Source organism: Myiozetetes cayanensis, unplaced genomic scaffold, assembly GCF_022539395.1.
Source record: "Myiozetetes cayanensis isolate MyiCay16 unplaced genomic scaffold, myiCay2020 scf1, whole genome shotgun sequence".
Classification (NCBI taxonomy): domain Eukaryota; kingdom Metazoa; phylum Chordata; class Aves; order Passeriformes; family Tyrannidae; genus Myiozetetes; species Myiozetetes cayanensis.
Window position 1 is genome coordinate 87,700,470 of NW_026086604.1, and position 16,007 is coordinate 87,716,476.

Here is a 16,007-nt window from a genome sequence, read left to right on the forward strand (position 1 = left end):
CAGATGACATCACTCTGGTCTGGTTGCAAAGGCTTGATGAATAGAACCCATATTCTTAGTGTTTCTTTGACAGTACAATTTCTACAAATAACAACTCATGTTGTTATGCAGAAGCCTGTAGGAGAAACCATCATTTGTGAAAATGTAAATGGATTCCCTCTCGTAAGGATTGTGTCAGCTGCCTTTTGCTGGTGCTTAGGGCATGGCCCCACTGCAGTAAGAACTGTGGTGGTAATAGCTATGCTCAATTTATCTTTAATCTAGCTTTAGCTACTTAGGGTGCTGGTAGCAGTATGGATTTCAGCATGGGCTGTTCAAGCCTGGCGGGTTTCTTGCTTGGATGAAAGCCTTCAAATAAGTCAGTACCACCCCTTCACTACCATTGTGATGCCTAAATTGAACAGTCTCAGGGTATGACTTCCCACCCTGTGGTCAGTCTGTAATTGCAGAGCAGGTGTACTCTAACATATGCTATATTACCTTGTTACAACTTTCTTTAGTTAAGCTACAGAGCCTCATTTTTCATCAAGCTGCGGAGAGCAATACCTCTCAGTGTCTCAGCTTTCCAGCTCTTGACCTAGTAACTACCTAGGAATTCATGAAAACAAACTGTGCAGCAACTCAGAGAGAACAGGAGGAATGTATTTCTTCATTCTTTCAATATTCTGATCGACTTTCTGAGTTTCTCCCCAACTTGTTGTACAGTACTTCTGAAGTGTGACTAAAGAAGCAATTATGTATAAAAGGTATGAAAGTGCAAGTCTTTCCAAAATCCTATTGATAGATTATCGCAGTTGCCTGACACAGTGGAGTTCTATTTTGCTGTTTATTAGCTGGGCAGCTGAGGGTGGTAACATTTTTCGTAAGGTGTGTATAATCTTGTTTTCTTTTCAAATCCACTTTCTTAGTTTTCTTTTTGAAACACCCACCTTTTGTTATATTTGTCAAGATTTCTTGTTTTATCTCCATTTTTCATGTATTCATCTGCTGCCAGGCTTGCTCTGCTTGGCCTGTGAAATCCATTACATTGGATTTCTTTGGATCTAACTTGAAGTCTAGTTCTTTCCCTAGGAAGGCACCTTCTTTGATTTTTTTTTTAATTCCTTTAATTCCTTTTTTTTAAGTCCTTCTGTATGGAAAAAAAATACAATCCATCTGTTCTTGGATTAGATTTCTGATTTCTTTAGTTCAAAAAGAGCTAAGAACTATTATGGTAGAGTTGTTCAGATTTAGTTTCTCTGCCTTTCCTTGTGTTTACCAAATTCTTCTTTGTATGCTGTGTTTCTGAGCTGTGTTACTGTATTGTGGTCTCACTTAGTGTGGTTTGCAGTATCTTGATTAACTCCTGCAATTCTATGTTTATAGATTTGACTTTGCATCCACTTTCCTCCCAGGTCTGTCCTCTGAGACTTTACACACAGAAATGATGAGTACAAGTCTAGAGTTTTCTAAAGGCTCATTTTAACTTCTTTCCCAGCTTCTTTCAGCTTCTTTCCCAGTTTTACTTTCTTTCTCAATCAGTAAGGAAAAGGTGATTGAAATTTTATCTGTAGTTACCAGGTGTACCAACTGTTATACCTCCTAAACTCTTCTGGTTAGTAACTAGGCATTTTAGATTTGATCCTGCATTCTCAAAGGAATGTTTATATTTTTACTGTGTAATTTCAAAGGCTTACCTGTCACAAGATTTACCATGCTCCCAGTCCAGTGCTTCTAACTGGAAATGGACTGGTGTCTTGAGCTGATCTGAATTTGAGTGGAAGTAAGATGCCCTAACATCATCGTCTCTGTGCTTTTACATAGTAGTAATCTAAAATAAATCCAGTTGTACTTGCAAGACTGGAAATAAAATAAAATTAATCATGTGGTGAGAGGGGGAGTTAATTTAATTTTTACCCTTTTTCCTATTATTCTATTTGCCTTAATTATAGAGTAACAAATTTTTAGTCTAGAAGGGTCATTTCCTAGCCTAGAGTGTTGGACTGAGGCCACAGAATAGATGCTGTTAATGCTTTGCTACTGATATAAGTTATATACTGATATAAGGAGACAAGCCAAGTTTTCTTTATCTCACTTTTCCACCTCTAGAATGATGATAGTGATTTACTTGAAGAGTGTTTCGAGTTACTCTTTAGTGTGCCATCAGTGCTGGGTTTTGTTCCTGCTCTATTAGTTTGTCTTGTAGGTTTTTTTAATAATTAGTTTTCCAAATTATTCCCATACTGAAAGGGATTTAGTTGGTCAGCTACTGTAGTGACATCTGATTTGAAGAGGTATTTGTAATACACTTTTTAAAATGAAGCTTAACTTTTAATACCAGCCCATCTTTCTCCTGATGTTCACTTATTTTGTCGTCTAATGGAACAGGAGTGCTAGGCTAGAGAAATTTCATGGGTAGACTCATAGACAAAAAGAGACTCCTAATCGTTTCTAGGCAGTAAACTGTCTGAATCAGATTTTTTAGATGATACTGTTAGATGAAAACCCAGGCTGATATTAGGGAGAGTCAGAACTTCTATAAGGAACTTTAAATCTCAAAGGCTGAGAAACCTGTCAGAATATTTTTATTTCCCTCAGGCTTCAAGAGACCTATGAATGTTTGAAGGCAAACAAAATCCATATTTAGCACCAAACAAAGCAAACCAGTTACTTCAACCAACCTATGTTTTGGCGTTGGTCAAACACCAAGCTCACAGCAGCAGTGCTGGGTGTCATGCCACAGCTATTATAACATCCCAAAATTAATGGAGCTCTGTGTGAGCTGACACATCTACATTTTCATCACCTCTGTCTGAGACTTTCATCTACAGCAGCATTTCTTTTCTTAAAACTACTCTTGGTTTCAGAAGTGTAATCAGCCCAATTTTTATGCATCTGCATCTCAGCTATTCACCCTTAGCTTCCTTTGCAGTCAGTGAACCCTAACAGTGCAGTTCAGTCTTTAGATGCTTACATTTGGCTAAGGTTAATCATGCCCGAGACTTGCTCTTAATATATAAGAAAGCCAACTCAGAGGCAGGAGCCCACACTGTAAAAATTTATATCAGATGAATCCTGCTCTATTTGATTGTCAGGAAAGTCTACATAATTGGAAGAATTTCAAGATGATGTGACATGTTTTGATACATAATCCATCACATCTGAAAATCTCTCCTTTCTTATAAGTCTAAGGGAAATATTGATGGCTGTTTATCTAAATATTGTGCAAAGCAATTGATTTGCTCTTTTCTAATTATTCAGATCTGAATTATTAGCAAGGCAGGTTCCTATTGAATGCAAGTATAATTGATGCACCAGAAAGCTTCTACTCTAAGCTCCATCCTATAACAACCTTTGCCTTCTAAAATAATCATGAAAATTATACTGGCCTTTGAAAGGAAGAATTCATGAAAAACAGCCCCCAGTGCTTCTTAAGATGAAGGCCAAGGGCAACCTCAGAAAAAAGCAAAGTTAAGATCCAACTGGCCAGCACAGACTGGGGTTTAGTTTCAGGTGTCAGATGAGAAGGAAAAGTCAGAACTTGTTTATTTGATCCACTCCTTGGTTTAAGCAGCAACAGGACAAATTCTGCAAAGGAGACTGGGTTATTATTATATTGAAAAATAATATTTATTTATTAATTTACTATTATCTCATATAGATGCAGGTTGAATAGTCATCTGACATGTTTTAGTCTTGTAGGGAAGGATGGGAGGGACAGAAAGGTTATATGTCCTGACTGCATAAATGCCTCTTTGGCTGGTTAATGGAGCAGCAGAAGCTCTTGGCACAGAGGCAGCAGTGAGCTTCACCTTCTCAGCTGGAGGAGCAGCCCACAATCGCTGCCATCACAGAGCACAGCGGCTTGTTAAAGGAATAAAGACAAAACTGTACTTGATTTCCAGAACGGAGGGGCAGGAACTCCTCCCAGCCCTGTCAAGGCTTTACTGATCTTAATGGGTCTGCCACAGAGAAAAACTCTGCTTGAACAGCGGAGGGGCACTGCTCCCGAGGGACGAGTTCAAAACTACCAGCTCAGAAACATTAATAAAAACATTTCCCACTGTTTCTTCATCAAAGCTTAAAAGAAACAACTACTGCAGAGCACACTGGCAAAATCTGTACACTTATACCATAAAATACATATAGGCTCATTTCTATGAACTAGTAACTGAGAGGTTCTTGGAGAGTGGATGAATTTGTTATTATAACTAGTTTCTGACATAAGTAGATCCCATAAAGAGGGCTTAATGCTTATTTCTAATCTCCTGGAAGGTTATACAAATGAAAAAAATGAGGTTAATCACCAAGAAAAATCACTAATGAAGTAATACATCTTCTGTTAAATATTAATTATATTTCCTTTTTTCCCATCATAGAATTTGCATGGTTCTCATGAATCAAATTCTGAGGTTTTTATTTATCCGCTGCTGTGAATGGATCTCTTCTCAGTGGAGAGTGAATGAATTTATTTTGTACCAGCTTTCTGCTTGAAAAGAAAATCCTTCGTAAAGAACTGGCAGCCTTTGCAAGAGAAATCCAAACTGAGTAAAGCATTTCATTGTTCAGGCTGTTAGATCCTAATGAGTTTTGCATCTAAGGGCTTGTATTTTTTTCCCATCTGATCCAGCATCAGCATAGCAGGTTATGCACTTAAACATACAACACTTGTTTGGGAGGAAGATTTGTATTGAAGAAAGGCAGCACGTTCTGTAGTTTTAGTATAACATCTGTTATTATCATTCAGTGCTGCTCTTAGCCCAGCATGCCCTTCCTTTAAATATCTTATTAATTAAACTGGATTAGTAGGGAAAAAAATTAATACTTTAAGTCCTCTACCTACTTGGAAAGGATTTAGAAACTGAAAAAATTGCTTTTGTCTGAGCTTCAACTGGAGGGTTGTGAGTTTTTTCATTCTTGAACACAAGCAGATTACAACTAAAAGGGAGTATCTGAAAAGCCTATATATATATATACAGTCTTCTAAATACATGTATTTTATCTTTGAAGTTCTACTAAACTTCAAAAATAGTTTGCTACTTGAAGAAGTCTTGGTCATTACTGGAGGGTCTTCCCCAGCAACTGTTTTGGAAGAGGTGCTCCTGCACTTCTTCAAAATGTCCTGATAGCCCTTTTTAGTACTTGATTTCCCAAAAGCCTGAATTCCAGTCCACAAAATTACTGTGTTTTTTACTAGTAATATAATAACGTGGTGAGACCTCATAGATGAGGTGAGACCTAATGCATAGCCAGCTGCTGACAAGGCAGGAGGGTAACAGTGTGAATCCACATAGGTGCCAATGAATTTATGTGTAAAATTTTATTTTATTACTTAGCTATCTATGGTCAAGTATACAAATAGCAGAATTTGCCCGTGTCTCTTTGTTCCATGGGCAATGCTGCTTTCCCTCTCCAGAAACCGCTTCTTTGCTGATGATTCACCAGACTCAATTTCCCACTGAAGATCAAGTTCAGACAGACTGGGTGCTGTTTGCTGCTTACACTAACAGAAAATTACACTTTCTGAGACCTATAGAAAAAGTTGTTGGGTGCCACCAAATTGATCTTTAGAGTCAGTCAGGGTTTTAACAATTTCTTTGGTGGGAGAAAGCTCAGAAATTAGCTGTAGCTTGTTCTGGGTTTTTTTTGGAGGGGCTGAGCACAGCTATTCTTAAAGAGGAAGAGGAAAGAGCTTTAAATGCTGTACCAGAACAAGACCCCTTCAGCACAGGGAAAAGGCAGCTTGAGGAGCAGTCTGCAGTGTGACTCTGAAGCCTGATTGTTGGATCTTCCTATTCAAAAGCATATTATAAACTTAGAAGTTGGTGTTTCATTAAAAGTCAGTTGAAGTGCCTGAAGCACTTCTTCGAATGGGTTCTAGGCACTCTAGAAAATGCTGTGGCTGTTAACAAGCTTCTAAAATCAAACTGCACCATTTGCTTGGCTAGTGGGTGTGGGGTCTTGTGCCTCAGCAAAGGGACCTGCCTTCAACTTTGATCCAGAATAAAGTTCAGAGGTTGTGTTTAGGGCAGACCAGGGTTTTTATTAGCTTCTGACTGTACCTACTGGTCCTCTTTGTCCTGAAGAATACATGTTCAAAACTGATTTTAAAAATAGGAAAGCGTAAATTTATCCTATGTAGAAGAGCGAAGTAGAGCTGGCCTTGTTCATACTAAGCCCTGTGTCTGTGATAGCAACAAAGTTGCAATGAGTACAGTGTGTCAGTATAACCATAGCTAATTCACCAAATACATGTGTCCCTGTGGGAACAGTCAACACACAGCAGTACCAGAAAAGGTTACACCCTCCTATTTTCAGGGATAGGAGAGAGGGTTTCCAAGCCTCTTTTGCTTTAATTCTGCCTTGGGCAGACTGGAGATGCTAAGTCCCAGTTCATTTGTGTGTGCGTGCATCCGTGCTGGGTCTGATCAAGGAGCATATGGCAGAAGCAATTTGCCCTTGACGGTGCCTCTTTTTTGGCAGGCACAGGCTTGTTTCTCGCAGAGCGGGTGCAGTCGCAGCCTCTGCTGCACATCGCTTCTTGTGCCCCATGCTTGCTGGCTTTCAAGTCTTTGCCTGAGTGCATGTCCTTTGTGGTGTTTTGGTTAATTGGACATTGTTTTAATTACTACTGAACTAAAGAAACATGTATTTTCTATCTGTCATTTTGTTGCCTCGGTGACCGCGGTCTCCAAGCAGCCAATACAGAACTCAGGCTGTTCAGTTCTGGTGTAAATTGCAGTGGCTCTTGGATTTTCTGTCATTTACATCTCTTTAGGGAAAAACATACCTCTTGTCAGGAGAAGGTTCCATTAAACAGCTCATGTTTTGCACTGTCCCACCTTGATCTGATCTCACTGGAATCAGTGGCAAAGAAGCCTTGGCTTCTGTCCTCTTCCATGGCCTGGAGACAGCCCATGGCCACATTCTGTGGCCCCATCTTTCATTAATGTGGTGTGTTTCCTTCTTTCTTACCTTTCGCTCTGCAGCTTCTACACTAATTTCCTTTTTCTCCCCTTGCTGTCTCTGATTCTCCACAGAAATGCTTGGGTCATGTGTCAAAATCAAGCAATGGGAGTGCAGACATATCCTCAAATCAGTCAGTCTGTAGCCATTTCTGTCAATAACAGCCTCACTACAGAAGCAGACAGATTCTCTGGACTGCCAGCAGCCTTTATTTTGAGATGCTAAACTGCCATTGACTTGAAGAGGAAATAGAACATCTTTTAAATTGCCTTAAAAGGCGTAGAGCCTTTTAAAACAATTATTTCCCTTCTTTTTTATTTATATTGACCCTTTTCCTTTGCTTACAGCTTTGGAAAGAAAAATGTCAATGAGGCAAAGCAGAGAGGAGCTTATAAAACGAGGAGTGCTGAAAGAAATCTTTGATAAAGGTAAGTGTTCTTTCTTTCACCACATTAAATCATCATTTCATATAATTTTACAGCCAGACATTACATTATTGTAACACTAGGAACTGGGAATGGAGTCCTGAATTGCAAGATTCTGCAGAAAAAACTCTCCAAGCACCTCTCTTGATTTTGCTGTGGTCTGGCCCATTCTGTTGGATATGTGTGATAGTTACTTAGCAAATAAAAATGAAAACTAATCAGAAATGTAAAGCAGTAGAAATAAAAATCACAGCAACAGGCACTAGTGACTCACTGCAAAAGAGCAAAGCATCAGACTGTGGAGAGATGAAGTGGGTCCATGCCTTTGTTTGTTACCATTGTCTGGTTGAGTCGCTTTGGGATTAATTGTGGAAAAGGGAAACATTGACAGGTTTTGGATCCTGACAGGCACAGAACAATGTACTTTCCCTTGAAATGTCTCAGAAGAGATAATAATTCCTTGTTCAGGATAATTAATTTGTAGAGTTGGTAATGTCTTATTTATGCAAAATGCCATTGTTTTACAAACATCAGTGTTTTACACTGGTAATGCAATACATACTTGACATCTATTACCTATGTGTCAGACTTTAACTGCAGCTTTTATTTGTTTTGCTGCTTCCCTTGTCAATAACTAAGGCAATTAATTCAACAAATTATATAAAAGCATGACAAAGTTGTCTTGTAATCTCAATGCATATGCTTCAAAGCCTCATTAATTCAAAATCCAAAAGTCTTTAACAATACCAGTACAAAATCTGTTAGAAGTTAATAGAAGTTACAAACTTTCACAGATATTAGAAACATGATCCACTTTATAAATTTAGGAGTGTTTAAACCTGCTACGTACTTTTTAGTCTATCTTATAGGGAAATTAAAAATTACTAACCCAATCTTTTCATTTCTTTTAAGTGGGAAAAAAATGCAAAACGCTGAAAAACAAACAAAAAAAAGAGTGCTTTTCATTAAATTTTACAGTTTTTACAAGTTATGTATTGTGGATGCTTCTAATCCTTCAGATTTAACACTGTGCTCTCAGTATGATCCCGCTGGCCTAGAAATCATCCTAGGTACAACTTCAGGGTAGAGGCAACTCCTGGCAAAAGGTTTACCCTTCTTACTGCTTGGTGTTGCCCACGTTTTGGAGTGTGACTCAGATTGAACCTACAGCCAGTGAGGTATGGTCCAGGCTGTCACACCCAGTGACAGGGGAGCAGCCCAGGGGAGGCCAGGGCATGGCTCCCTGTTCAGTGCCTCAGCCAGCTCAGAGGGCAGCCTTCAGTCACAGCTCTGTCCAGGATGTGACCTCCTCCGTCCCTGCCTCACATACCACATGTAGCTGCTTTCTGAACCATCCCTACATAGACTTAAAGGCATCCCCAGGAAAAATCTTTTCTGTGCAGGCTGACTCTGCCTTCTACATTGAAACTCGGAGAGATTCCCCCTGTATTGCTACTGATACCCTACAGCTTTCTCTGTTGATCAAATAATGCTGTAGTTCATGATCTTCTGTGTCATCTTATGAAGCAGATACTAAGCTGCCTGGGGGTCTTTATCTGAAAGAAAGAAATTAATTCCTCTTTATAGCAATTTTTCACCTTTCCAAAACTGAAATGAAACACATGCCACTTCTTATTTCCAGTGCAAAAAGCAGAGATGATGGACTTTTTCACTGTCAGGTGTCACTAAAAGGGAAATTACAATGCAAACCAGTCGGACTCCTTAGCCAGTATCCTATATTATTCCTGCTGGTTACAAACACAAGAAGATAAGTATTGGTACCCCTCCCTGAAAGAGAGAGGTCAGGCAGAGACAAAAGTGGTAATACACAAGAATAGCAGCAGTAATCGAACAGCTTTGATGATACAAAGATATGAGCAAGGCCAGATGTGTAGAGCAAAAACATTTTCTCCTTTACTGGTGTAATAATCTGAGTAATTGTAATAAAGGATATCTCCCTGTGAACCTTAAGTGAAAGTAACATTTTCCTTGTAATTCCTGTTAGGTAATCTCTAATCCTTGAAGAAAACACAGCAGACTTTTAGCATTTCATTGCAGAAGGCGTTATTTGATTAGGGTAGCACCTTCCATACTTAGAGGCATCTTGCACAGACAATAGGTGTAGGCATAAAGCTAAATCTCTTTGTCTCCCTTTCCTAAGCAGTGGAAAAAGCAGGCAGAATTGGCCTCTGAGTAATTTTGGCTTTTTCTTTCATAAAAAAAAAAATCCATACTGATCAAAGGAAACTTAGTGTGGACAGAATGACCCAAGAACAAATATTCCTGCTGTGTGCTTAGTGTTGGTTTTGTCATGTCTTCTGTGTTGAAGAAAACCAGAATTAGCTGGTTTGTTTGCCTGCTATTTAAAATGATGGTCAGATATGTTTGCTTCAGGATTTGCTGGTTTTCAAAAGACTTTGTGTCATCCAACAGGTGAAAGTTCCCAGAGTGCAGTAAGTCATCATATTCACACATGGGAGAGTCACTGCAGTCCAGCTACTATATTTGAAAAACAAGAAATGCTGTTATCACTTCAGTGACCCCCACACTTAAACTAGTCAAATGAAACTACTCCAGACTGAACTGCAGGGAGCTCTTTTCTTGCAAAGGGCCAGACTCATGACCAAATCAGTTACTGTTATCTTCCATTTCCAGGGCTTTGTGACTTGACTATTCTGAAAATGTAGGCAAAGGTTATAATTTTTTCAAATACTGTGTACTTTTGCAAAATAGTAAGTTGAAGAGGTATCTGGTGAGACTCCTGCTGTTCTAATAGTCTGTGGTCAGGCAGTGCTGGGAGGTTAAAAATATCACTTCCACCTTCAACACAGAACACACCTCAGCATTTAGAAGAACTCACATTTTTGCTGTACCATTGCTCCTACACCTAGATAAACACCCTTGATTTTCACATGAAGGGGTAACCATCCCAAAAGCATCTGTCTTTAGAATTGCCATCTCTTTCACAGTCCCAATCAAAGAATTAAATCTCCTTGTAGTATTTTGATACTTCTTCTTTTATCTGAATGTGGATGAGATTACCTGTAGTGAGGAATTTCTGAGAGTGAGTGTGTATTGATTGCTTGCTCCAGAGGCAATGGTACCATGGTTTTTCAAGGAAGCATGGGCAGTCTTCATCTTTTATACTCTTGTATTTTTATACTCTCTCTCTAATCAAAATTATGGAAAAATTACGGCAAAACCACGACAATTTGGTGTATTGCACTTACGTGCTAAGGCAAGTTTTGTGGCAGTATGTGAGGATAAGGTTGAAGAAGTGGCTTTGGTAATGCAGTAAGGAGGAAGGATGGCAGCCACTTCAGCTGTGTTGCAGTGAAATTGAAAGGTTTTGAACTCCTCCAGAAGCAGCCTTTCTCAAACTCCATGAGATCCCAAAACATCAGGTCTGCTTAGAGACTGCAGTTGAGGAGGACCCGAGCCATGGGGCTAAGGTAGCCACCAATGCTAGGAAACAGCTCCAGGGACAGGTCTTGACCACATGCAAGAACACTCTATTTTTCATCCCCTACCCATGGAGTTCATGGGAGAAAAGGACAATGAATTTTTCTCTGCCCATCCTAAACTTTGCCATCAAGAATGCTTGCCTGGACAGTCTTACTGGGGAGCAAGTACTGAAAGAGACAACCCAACTCAAAAAACTCCTAGGATTTAAAACTCTCCATTTTTACTTCCATAGCCATTTGTCTGTAGAAAGAATGCCTGAGCACAAAACTTTTCAGATATGCAAGAAGTTCCATAGTCAAAGGTATTCAGAGTAAAAGACGCAGTGAGAGGGTAGGCAGAGCTACAGCATGAAGAACACAAAAGGACTGACACAGTGTCAGTCAGTCAGCATGATGCTCTGTGGGCTGCCTCACACCAGGCAATTTTTTTAAAGTTCCTGACAGTGGAAATGGCAGATGAGTTCAGGATTACAAACCATGCTTAGGGGCCATACATTTTGAATACAACAGCTTATGCATCTCTGGGCCTTCACCCCATGCTGGTTTTTTTCACATGATAAGGGGAATTAAAGCATCTGGATAGAGTCCTTTGCATCAGGGAGTTTCCTCTGATGGTCCTGTGTCTTCAGGGATTTCAGGTGTGTAGAGTCTCCTGAGTAGTAGAAGAGTAGCCTTCATGTGTTCCCACTGCTGCAGAGCTCAAACTACTCTCTCATGGTCCTGTCCAGCTTCACCCAGATTCAGCCGATGTTATCAAAGCTCATGCACTTAGCGGAAATCATTGACCACTAAATAGCATCGGGCTCTGTGAAAATAGAGCAAAGGATTTAGCAAGAGAATAAAAGATTATATATGTTATCACTGTGCAAAATTAACTTTAAACTCATAGCAGGTTCCTGAACATAATCAGTTCATCCATATTTATGTAATAATTGCATTACCACAATTCTTTTCATTTGTATGTCATCTAACTGGAATAGCTTGAGTATTTTAAAAATAAAAATTAATTTGCTTTTTATATCTGGTTGTCAAGAATGTCTCTGATGCAGGATTTGTTCTCACTAAGATACTCTTAACTCCACAAATTATTTTATCCACATCTTTGATCTGTTTGCTGTACTTTAGCAGCTCCCCATGTAGCTCTTCTTTAAGCAAGAGCTGAGTTAGGGTTTATATTTCAGTCGTGATTCTGTGCCATGTCTGATGGTTTCATTCAAATCCAAAGACAAGTTTTAGACTGAATAAAGATTAGAGATATTCAGAGATAAGATTAAAAAAGCTTACTCTCTCAGTACAGAAAGCTGTCATACTTATTATTATGACAAAAAGTCAGAATTTTATCTTACATTTTACTTTTTTGCAATCATGAATCCCCATGGATCATTTGAATGCTGTTGTCTTAAATCATGCTAATATCCCTTGAGAAGCACAAAGTGCACTTAAGACAGTGAGATTTCAAGATGCTCATCATATTGTGATAGGCATTTCACTTTGTGAAAAATATGTAGATATCCCTCCAAAAACCAAATTTTACTGGTTTTGTCATGGATATTTTTCTCTGCTCACAGTTATAGTTGAATTTAGTCTGAATTAATGCACTGAATTAATGAATATATTACTGGACACAATCACTGCCTTTCATTCAAGAAGCAGTTGCTCTGCATAACAAACAGTTACGTTCTTTCATGAAACCAGGTAACTGAGAGAACAGCAGCTCTTATCCCAAACACGTGTAATCGTGTGTGTGTTTGTAAAAGGGAGACAGAGCGAGTACAGAATGCATAGCATTACTACTGAGACAGCCAAGTCAAAAAACATTCAGCTTAAATACTGGCTGAACTGTTGTTTGATTTTTTCTGCCTGGGGAAATAAATTGGTTTGTATTAAAGGACCACAGCAGTCAGAAAGGAGGCTGTGCTGCGAACACTTGGCTAAAGCCTTCAGCTTTGATTCATGTTGCCACCTTTTAGCCTATTCAGTTGATTGCTCTCAAAGCCGTGGGTCAGGTTTCAGTCTAGTATGATGTGACTGTGTACCACAGTACCTCTCTGGGTCTTCAAAAAGCCTCCAACAAAACTAAAAAAGTCATGACGTTGATATTTATAATAATTCTAAAATAAACAGGATACCATCGTCAATCACTACAGAGAAGCATAATTCTGAATAGTTATCAGCTAATATACTTTCAAACTTGTTGATTGCTGTGTCCTAACACCGAAATGAGACTTAACTTTTTTTTTCAGTATTGCTTTCCAAAGTGACTTGCACATCTTAGCCCTGTGTGGGTAAAATGTGCACTCACTTGGATGATGTACAGCTCCACATTGAGCAGTAATATGGCTAATCAGAGGTGCTCAAAAATCAAAAACCAGATCCTGAAATCCTGAGTTTCACTTTAAAAAGTAATTTAAATGCTTAGTAAAATTAGGCTCCGCTTATTTGCCTGCTGGTTTCTAGTATTACAGGACACATTTCAGTTATATTTTCAGGCTTCCATTTGTAACCATAGGGGCTGAACACTTTCCTTTTTAAAACTGTAATTGAGATATCCATGAAGTCATTGCCTCCAGGTACCAGAGTGCTGTGCTTAACAAGTTCTTAGATAAAAATCATGCAGGTTGACACCTTAGAGAATTATCTGAATCCTTGCTTCTGTTCTTTATTTCTAATGTGAAGCGTTGTTTGATAGGAAGGAAAGTGCCAGCTGCTCTTGCAGAAATTTTGCTCAGATAGAGGAGATATTATTAGTAACTATAAAAGCAGACTTTCTAAATGGAATCTGATATATCCTTGTATCAAGACCCTATGTCAGGCAGCTATAAAAATTATTCTCTCCCTTACATAAAATGTGGTTATTTGTGTGGAAAATAGGGACATACTCCTGTGATTTTGCTTGTGTCCCTTATAGCATAAAAGTTGGTGTAAGGGAAGGTAATAATTCTTGTAAATATTATTAAAATATTATAAATTATATATAGTGAATATTAGTATTCTTTAGGAAAGCTTCATAGCTTCAATTCCAGCCCGCTCTCATTCCTGACTTCCCAGCTTCAACAGAGACAGAGGAAAACAGATTTTTTAGCACTACATGGAACTGCATGTCAAGAATGGTCAGGAACCAACCAACTTAGACCACAGTTCATAATGACCATCCTAGGGTAAGCAAAAAATCAGCTGAGATATTTGATAGGTATTTCCCAAATCGTAATAACCCCTTAAGCAAGTGGAATCCTGTCAAACTTCTGTGAAACTGTTGTGGACAGAACATCTCAGACAGACATCTCCAAAAATTGCTCTGCAGAAGTTGTATTTTGGAGACGCAAGCCATGTTTTTTTGATCCTTATGCCTGTATCTTCTGTATTGGATTGACCCTAGTTAGACACCAAGTGCCTATCAAGTCTGTCTATCACACCCTTCCTCAGCCGGGCAGGGGAAAGGAAATAGGATGAAAGGCTTGTAGGTCAAGAGAAGGACAGGGAGAGATCATTCACCAATTACCATCATGACAAAACAGACTCAACATGGGGAAATTATTTAATTAATTGCCAGTCAAATCAGAGTAGGATACCAAGAAATAAAACCTAGATCTTAAAAACACCTTTCCGCCACCAGTTCCCTTCATCCTGGTCTCAACTTTACTCCCAGTTTTCTCTACTTCCTTCCCCCCTTCACACAGGGGGACAGGGAATGGGGACAGAGGTCAGTTCCTCACACGTTATCTCTGCCGCTGTGTCCCCCTCAGTGGGAACTCTTAACACTCTTCCCCTGCTCCAGGATGGGGCCCCTCCCACAGGAGACAGTCCTCAACAAACTTCTCCAATGTAAGTTCTTCCCATAAGCTACAGTTCTTCATGAACTCCTCCAGCGTGGGTCCCTTCAACAGCTTGCAGTCTCTCTCCAGGATGGGTCCCCCATGGGGTCAGAAGTCCTGCCAGCAAACCTGCTCCAGTGTGGGTATGGTGGGTTGACCTTGGCTGGACACCAGGTGCCCACCCAGCCGCTCTATCACTCCCATTCCCAGCAGGACAGGGGAGAGAGTAAGGCGAAAAAAAAACAACTCATGGGTTGGGATAAGGCAGTTTATTTGAAGCAAAGAGTAAAGCGAAGCTTGCGTGCGCAGAAGCGAAAGATAGCACAGTTTATTCTCTGCTTCCCATGAGCAGCGATGGTCGGTCCCTCACGAGCAGCAGGGCTTCAAGTACGTGTGACGGTTTCTCAGCAGGCAGCCACTGGAGACAATGAATGCCCCCCTTCCTGCTCCTTGCCTTAGCTTTTATATCTGAGCTGACTTCATATGATGTGGAATATCCCTTTGGTCAGTTCAGGTCAGCTGGCCTAACTTGTGTCCCCTCCCAGGACCTTGCCCTCAACTAAGGAAGGAATGTTACAGTGCTGGTGCTGTGCTCAGCAGTAGCCAAACACCGGTGTGTTATCAACACCCTTCTAGCTACCAATGCAAAGCACAGCACTGTGAGGGCTACTGTGGGGAAATGAGCTCCAGCTCAGCCAGACCCAATACAGTGAGTTACTCTCTCCAGAGGGCCACAGGTCCTGCCAGCAGCCTGCTCCAACACAGGCTTCCCACGGGGTCACAGCCTCCAGTGGGCATCCTCCTGCTCTGACGTGGGGTCCTCTAGGGGATACAGGTGGATCTCTGATCAACCATGGATCACTATGGGCCTCAGGGGGACATCCTGCCTCACCATGATTTTTGCCACAGGCTGTGGGGTAATATCTGTGCCTGAAGCACCTCCTTGCTCTCATTCTTCACAGACCTTGGTGTCTGCAGAGTTGTTCGTCTCACATAATCTCACTCCTCTCTCTGGCTGCAATTGCTGTAGGGTTTTTTTCCCCATTTCCTAAATATGTTACCCCAGAGGTGCTACCACTATTCCTGATGGGCTCGGCCTTGGCCAGCTGTGGGTCCATCTTGGAGCTGACTGGAGCTGGTTCCATCAGACATAGGGGAAACTTTTGGCAGCTTCTCACGAAAGCCACCCATGCAGCCCCCTGCTACCAAAACCTTTCCAGGCAAACACAGTACATGTATACATAAAAGATCTCAGTCCAGGTTCCTCATTTGAAAGCAAGCTAGTGGAGATACTGGATTTCATTTAAAAACCTTTCTGCATCTTATTTATGTGTCTTTTTTTCATTTTGCTTTCTTCCAAC

The 16,007-nt window shown here is 40.2% G+C and overlaps 1 protein-coding gene across 7 annotated transcripts in view; it reads left to right on the forward strand.

Moving 5' to 3' along the window:
- The window catches only part of PHACTR1 (phosphatase and actin regulator 1), a 302,097-nt gene that overhangs the window by 218,178 nt on the left and 67,912 nt on the right, over window positions 1–16,007 (forward strand). For all 7 annotated transcript variants that reach the window (XM_050310010.1, XM_050309928.1, XM_050310224.1 and 4 more), the window contains one exon: window positions 7,293–7,373. In XM_050310010.1, the coding sequence (XP_050165967.1) occupies window positions 7,293–7,373 (81 nt within the window). The remainder of the gene's footprint in view (window positions 1–7,292; window positions 7,374–16,007) is intronic.